Source organism: Lathyrus oleraceus, chromosome 2, assembly GCF_024323335.1.
Source record: "Lathyrus oleraceus cultivar Zhongwan6 chromosome 2, CAAS_Psat_ZW6_1.0, whole genome shotgun sequence".
In the NCBI taxonomy this organism is placed as follows: domain Eukaryota; kingdom Viridiplantae; phylum Streptophyta; class Magnoliopsida; order Fabales; family Fabaceae; genus Lathyrus; species Lathyrus oleraceus.
Genome location: NC_066580.1, coordinates 311,222,992 through 311,230,020, shown reverse-complemented (window position 1 = coordinate 311,230,020; position 7,029 = coordinate 311,222,992). Strand labels below are relative to the sequence as shown.

Genomic DNA, 7,029 nt, shown 5'->3' with positions numbered 1-7,029 from the left:
TTTAAATTAAAGGGCAATCGTCAATGATTTGACACCAATGCTTTGATATTTTTTTTAAAGTGGGATAGTTTGAAAAATTATTTGAAATGTGAGTTATTTTGAATTAAAAAAAAAAAGGATTATTTGGGTATAATTTTTTTTATTAGTTGCTAATTAGAAGAAAATAAAAATAAAAATTCCAAACAACACATTTGGCATTCTCTTTCACAAACGTGAAAGAAATGCGGTAGAAAAAGAAGCAAAATCTTTGAATAACATAAGAAAAGGATAAGCAAATACTCCACTTTCCATCGCTTTCGATCTTCACGGAAAAGCAACCTCCTTTCTTTCACTTTTTCGAAATCAGATATAAACAAATAAAGCTTCTTCTTTGTGAGGGAGAAAGAGAAAAGAAGCATTTGCTGTTATACTTCTACTCTACAGTTTTCTACCGTGACCTAGCTAGCCCTTTACAATGGCCACATCTCAGAACAAAACAACGCCTGATCCATCTCAGGATCCGACCCGAAACACAACCTCCCTTGATTCATTCCCTCCCAAAACCACTCCTACTACCAAAGGTTTCACCTTTACCCTCTTTCTTTTACTTCTCATTTTGGTCTTACTTTTGTTCATTTTATTAGGATAGATAGATACTTGTATTAAAGAATGAGAAAAGATTTTCATGTTGAACTACTACTCAATTTTAGTTTAGGTATTTATTTGGAATATTTACTATTTTTGTCTTACTCTTATCCTGATTAGCTGATTCAGACAATTTTAATTTGAGTTTGATTTTCATTTTCACTTATTTTAGGCTACAAAACATAAATATATTATCCTTTTCTTTGTCATTTATCAGAACTTGATTGAATAAACTGCAATTTCTGCTTTGACTGATTCAACAAAGAAGAATAAGAATGTTGAGATATTTTTGACTAATCAGACTATTATTATTGTTATTATTGTTTATCAGTATGAAGGAATTTCTATTTGGCAATGTGTAATTTATGTTGTCCTCTCGAGTTTACGGTGTCTTTCCTTCAAATTTTGATGAGGGATAGAGACATGTTATTTTGGGTTCTTTGAGTATTCTGTTCATGTCGTGAAAGTGTTGCTAACATGGATTTGTAGAGAGATTCGGAAGCTTAAAACTTAAATTGTTAGTGTTAGGTGAAGGCACATGTTTGGTTTAATATCTCAAGCGCAACTTATTTGCTTCTAATCCTATTTTTGTTGGCCTTTTATTCGTGTTAGTATTTTTTGTTTCAAAGTATTTTTTTATGTTGTTCTATCGAATTATCTTGTTTTGATTACTTTCTGGCATAGGTATCCCAGTCATGATGAGAGCTCAGACATGTCATCCTCTAGATCCACTATCTGCTGCGGAAATATCAGTAGCTGTCTCATCTGTTCGAGCAGCCGGGGCAACCCCTGAGGTAGACTGCTCAATTGACTTCTTCAATGTAGATTAAGCTTATAATTATGATTGTCTAATGTAAATTATGCTTGACTTTTCCGGTAACCTCTTTGAATCCTTGTTTTTGTATGATGGTATTGCTTGAGTATCTTATTAGGTGAGGGATAGCATGCGCTTTGTCGAAGTAGTCTTGGTAGAACCGGTTAAGCAAGTTGTTGCATTGGCGGATGCATATTTCTTCCCTCCTTTCCAGCCATCGTTGCTCCCTAGGACCAAAGGAGGAGGACCTTTGATTCCTGCCAAACTTCCCAATAGGAAAGCACGGCTTGTTGTTTACAATAAAAGGTCAAATGAGACAAGCGTATGGATTGTCGAACTTCGAGAAGTTCATGCAGCAACTCGAGGTGGCCAACACAGAGGCAAAGTCATTTCTTCTGAAGTTGTGCCAAATGTTCAGCCACCAATGGTAAGTACTTACTATTTTTATTTTCTTACATCCATTGGTCTTTACATTGATGAGTTTCATATCAACTTAGGCATGCATTATTTTCTCTATACTTGCAGGATGCTGTAGAGTATGCTGAATGTGAAGCTGTTGTGAAGGACTTCCCTCCGTTTCGAGAAGCAATGAAAAGAAGAGGGATTGAGGATATGGATCTTGTAATGGTGGATGCCTGGTAGTTGCTCGTTTGAGATTATTTGAATGACCTTTTATGAGAAATATTTCATAAATGAATTATTCGCTCTAATACGGAAGATGCTGAAACTTGCAGGTGTGTCGGATATCATAGTGAAGCTGATGCTCCGAACCGCAGGCTAGCTAAACCACTAATTTTTTGTAGATGTGAGAGTGACTGCCCTATGGAAAACGGCTATGCCCGTCCTGTTGAAGGAATCTATGTACTCGTTGACATGCAAAATATGGTTATTCTTGAGTTTGAAGACCGTAAACTAATCCCTCTCCCACCTATTGATCCGCTTAGGAATTATTCTTCTGGTGAAACTCGGGGAGGAGTGGATAGAAGTGATGTGAAACCCTTACAGATTATTCAGCCTGAAGGTCCAAGCTTTCGTGTCAACGGCCATTTCATTCAATGGCAGAAGGTGGTTGTTTATATCTGTATTTATAGGTCTGAATATGCTGAGTTTCAAAACATTCAAGGTCCAAGCCTAAACTATTATCCATCATAGGCTTGTTTTAGGTCTGACCTGACCTTTTTGAAAGTGCGGCATAACCTATTAGCCAACTTAAATACTGATTTCATATTAACATCTTTGAATGTGAAAAATGCAAACTGTAAACTTGTAAAAGTGGATGACTTTTTTCTTGCAGTGGAACTTTCGTATTGGTTTCACTCCTAGAGAAGGTTTGGTTATTTATTCAGTAGCCTATATTGATGGAAGTCAAGGGCGAAGGCCAGTAGCACACAGGTTAAGTTTTGTTGAGATGGTGGTCCCGTACGGAGATCCAAATGATCCTCACTATAGGAAGATTGCATTTGATGCTGGTGAAGATGGCCTTGGTAAAAATGCTCAGTCTCTGAAGAAGGTCAAGGCATTATTTTAATCCAAACTTTCATAACTTATTATTCTCCATTCTCAATGTAGATGAAATTAAAGTTATTTTTGCATGATATAATTATTACAGGGTTGTGATTGTTTAGGCTATATCAAGTACTTTGATGCTCACTTCACAAACTTTACCGGAGGCGTTGAAACAATAGAGAATTGTGTTTGCATGCATGAAGAGGATCATGGTATTTTGTGGAAGCATCAAGATTGGAGAACAGGTTTGGCTGAGGTTCGAAGGTCTAGAAGGTTGACAGTGTCGTTTATATGCACTGTAGCAAACTATGAATATGGATTTTTCTGGTACTTTTATCAGGCAAGTTATATTCTGGATTCACTTATCTGGTTCTGTACTACATTGTATTTATACTTATATGTGTTTCATTCCAACAATTTTCAATGTTCAAACTTGTCTTCTTTTAGGATGGGAAAATAGAAGCTGAGGTCAAGATCACCGGAATTCTAAGCTTAGGAGTGATGCAACCAGGTGAAACTCGAAAATATGGCACAACTATTGCACCTGGATTGTATGCTCCTGTCCACCAACACTTTTTTGTTGCTCGTATGGACATGGCTGTTGATTGCAAGCCTGGTGAAGCGTTTAATCAGGTCAGTGTGCAATTCTATTTTTCAGAAGGAATATTTTGATTGACCCGTGGTTTAAGTGTCCTACCTTTCTCTACTCAGGTTGTTGAGGTGGATGTTAAAGTTGAAGATCCAGGACAGAATAATGTTCACAACAATGCATTCTATGCCGAGGAAAAACTGCTCAAATCAGAATTGGAAGCAATGCGTGATTGCAACCCTTTATCTGCTCGGCATTGGATTGTATGTTTTTATCCACTCGTTCACAAAAAGTAGAAACTAGAAAAACTCTTCAATAGCTTGCATCTACGGTTTCTGAAGTGGATTCTGTGTATCAGGTTAGAAACACACGGACTGTAAACCGAACTGGGCAGTTAACAGGTTACAGGCTAGTACCCGGTTCAAATTGTTTACCTTTAGCTGGTCCGGAAGCCATGTTTCTAAGGAGAGCAGCTTTCTTGAAGCACAATCTTTGGGTCACTCCTTATGTTCACAATGAAATGCATCCTGGAGGAGAGTTCCCTAATCAAAATCCGCGTGTTGGAGAGGGTTTGGCTACTTGGGTTAAGGAAAATAGATCATTGGAAGAAGCTGATATAGTTCTTTGGTAAGTTTACTATATTCTGTTTCTGCGAGGATCGATATAAATTTTGCGTGTTTTCAAATAGAGTTTAATAGCTATCCATTGACGTAAACAAGTTATAGATATATACATAGACATAGATGACTGGTGATGATTATGATGTTATCTGATCTTGTGAAACGGTGCAGGTATGTGTTTGGAGTGACATTCATTCCAAGATTAGAAGACTGGCCTGTTATGCCGGTTGAACGCATTGGTTTTATGCTTATGGTATTCAACTCAACTTTGGCTTATTTCATTTCCATTCTTTCTGTGCAGATTTCAAATGAAATGAGATTTCAAAAGTATATGTGCCAAACTTAGAGTTCATTTTCTAATTTGATAAACCTCGATAACTTATTTTGTATGGACTTATTTGAGTTTATCTAGTAACATGATAAATATTTGCGAGAATGTTTGAGAGAGTTTATGAAACCTGCTTATTTTCATAAGTTCTCTAGGATAACTTATGAAAACAAGTTATAATATATATGAAAACAAGTCGAAGCAATTGCTGTTTGGTAAGAAACTGATATTGATTTTATGTTGATAGAGTTGGAATTAATTTAGTCATGTTATTCATAATGCAGCCACATGGGTTTTTCAATTGCTCCCCAGCTATAGATGTTCCTCCAAGTGCAGGTGATTTGGATGATAAGGAAATTGGGATGCCTGCTAAGTCTATTCAGAATGAGCTGATTGCAAAGCTCTGAATGAACCAAAACTAGACACATTTGGTGTTATGTTTATGTTTATCTTTTCGCTATATTAAAATTTGGGTTCGGTTTAATTCAACCCTGCGAAACAAGTTATATAGTAAGGGTTTTAGATCATATCTCCTATAATGTGAGACTCTCAAATCTGAGAGTTAAGTTTTAGTTGATGCATATGATGTAATTGGAAAATGATACTCCCTTCGTACCTTTATAAATGTCACTTTCTTGAGAAAAAAATATTTTTTTTTAATTGTCACTTGCAAAATTCAAATAGTATTAATTGCTCTTTTGTCAAAATTACTCATAGATAATTATTACAGAGAGAGAAAAAGTAAAATGAATGTAATATATAATTAAGGGTATTATAGGTAAAAGAAGAATTATTGTGTGAAAAGTAACAACAATGATTAACTTTCTTGGTACGTGTAAAAAGTAAAAAAATGACACTTAAAAGGAATGGAGGGAGTAATATTTAAACAGATTTCTTCAAATTAGCAAAAAGGTTTATGCAAATCGATGAGATGTTCCTGTAATAGAAGTGCAGAATAATATCTTGTTTTGGATTATAATTTTTTAGTAGTGCCAATAACATTTTTCTGCTAACATTTTCTTTCCAACTGGTAAGAACACAAATGTGCAGCCCAATAAAATACATTAGAGAAAGAAAAAGATCCGATAGAAGGGGTGCAATTAGTATTTCTCTCTATTATTGAAATGTTTAATGTTTTTTTTTTCAAAATAGACATATGACCCATTATATCTATAAAACCCTAGCTATTTAAAGTATGATGTTCTTGTTAAATTTTAATGAAAGTTCATAAGTTTGTTTTAAAGTTATTTTTTATTGTAATCTAGACCTATTTTAATTTTTAGCAATATCCGTCATTATTGCTTTCAATTATAACTATCAACACTATATTGCCTATAGTTATAGACTTGTTATTACACATGTTGTTTTCCATACCCACACATTCTACATTTTTACATCGTTAATTTCAAACCACCACACCCAAACTAATTTTTTTTGCTGCTTTGAGAAACATTACAACACCACCACCCCCGCAATTATTTATGGAACCCGTTCACATGCATCACCAAACTACCTTTCCAAACTCACTTATAATTTTTCCCCATTCCATTAATACCCTTCACTACAAATATTTCATAATACCCTCTAATCTCCTTTTCGAAATTAGAAATGGATGTATTTGATGGTTCTGAACCTTTGAAATAAATTGGACAATTTTTTTTTTAATTTCTATTACCTTTTAAAAGTCGTTTGTCATTAGCTCCATTTTATATGAAAGAGTGATGCTTTGTGTTGGTATAAATGGATGCACTAGAATCATTAAAAATCACATATTGTTAGATTGATTCTCATTTTCAAAAGTGTTAAGAATTAGGATTTTGACACTTCTATTTATACTAATCACTAGACATAATTATTTAAATTGAGACAAAAAGGTTCGGTCACTAATTATCAAGCAAAGTTTGAGAAATTGAGAAATTATATTTTGGGATTACCCAAAGATTTTATTTTTAATTATTTTATTTTTGGTCTAATACCTAAAAACCAAAATGAAATGGCTAACCAAAGATTAATTTTCATCTCTCAAGCAACTGGCCTTGCCAAACTCATTCAAGCTAAATTGAAAGATGCTAAACCTATGTCTCAAAAACCTCTCTCCAACTTCTTCAACCGCACAAATCACACATTCTCAAAATGTCTACATTCAAAAATCCTAAATCTCAAATTTCCAATATTCCACCTTTGCTCCTGAGCCCCATCCACATCCCTACCATCTAAACAACCAATACGACACTTCTCACAAAGACAATTACAAGAACGGCGTGTCCAAGATATTTGTTATAATTGTGATGAAAAGTTTGTCCCTAAACACAAGTATGTTTATAGTAATTTTTTTTACTACTTTTGGTTGAGGAAGACAAACCACATACATAAGAGGTGGAAGATCCTAGTAGTAGAGAAAAAACCTTAGAGGTTGAACCTACCAATACTTATTTCCCAAACACAAAAATTCATGAAGCTGGTTGGTTGACTTCCTGTGGTGATTCTTGTTGACACCTACAACACTCACACCATAATGCAACCTCACATTGCACACCATTTAAACCTA

The 7,029-nt window shown here is 34.7% G+C and overlaps 1 protein-coding gene across 2 annotated transcripts; it reads left to right on the top strand.

The window, feature by feature from the left end:
- Positions 1–210: 210 nt before the first annotated feature.
- Positions 211–5,141, top strand: LOC127119262 (amine oxidase [copper-containing] zeta, peroxisomal). 2 transcript variants are annotated; one of them, XM_051049465.1, is made up of 12 exons: positions 211–560; positions 1,318–1,418; positions 1,557–1,865; positions 1,964–2,076; positions 2,173–2,503; positions 2,733–2,948; positions 3,048–3,284; positions 3,392–3,577; positions 3,656–3,796; positions 3,892–4,160; positions 4,325–4,406; positions 4,766–5,141. In XM_051049465.1, the coding sequence occupies exons 1-12, from the start codon at positions 455–457 to the stop codon at positions 4,886–4,888; spliced, it is 2,214 nt and encodes a 737-aa protein (XP_050905422.1). In that variant the 5' UTR covers positions 211–454; the 3' UTR covers positions 4,889–5,141. The 2 variants fall into 2 exon arrangements, with proteins under 2 accessions (XP_050905422.1, XP_050905421.1); XM_051049464.1 differs by having other exon boundaries at positions 212–560; positions 1,309–1,418.
- Positions 5,142–7,029: the final 1,888 nt, after the last annotated feature.

What these genes read in the sequence shown, in the direction of transcription:
- LOC127119262 (XM_051049464.1), top strand. Translation starts at nt 455, where the DNA reads ATGGCCACATCTCAGAACAAAACAACGCCTGATCCATCTCAGGATCCG. An exon ending in AACCACTCCTACTACCAAAG is followed by an intron (nt 561 to 1,308) that starts GTTTCACCTTTA and finishes TTTCTGGCATAG; the next exon opens with GTATCCCAGTCATGATGAGA. An exon ending in CAAATGTTCAGCCACCAATG is followed by an intron (nt 1,866 to 1,963) that starts GTAAGTACTTAC and finishes CTATACTTGCAG; the next exon opens with GATGCTGTAGAGTATGCTGA.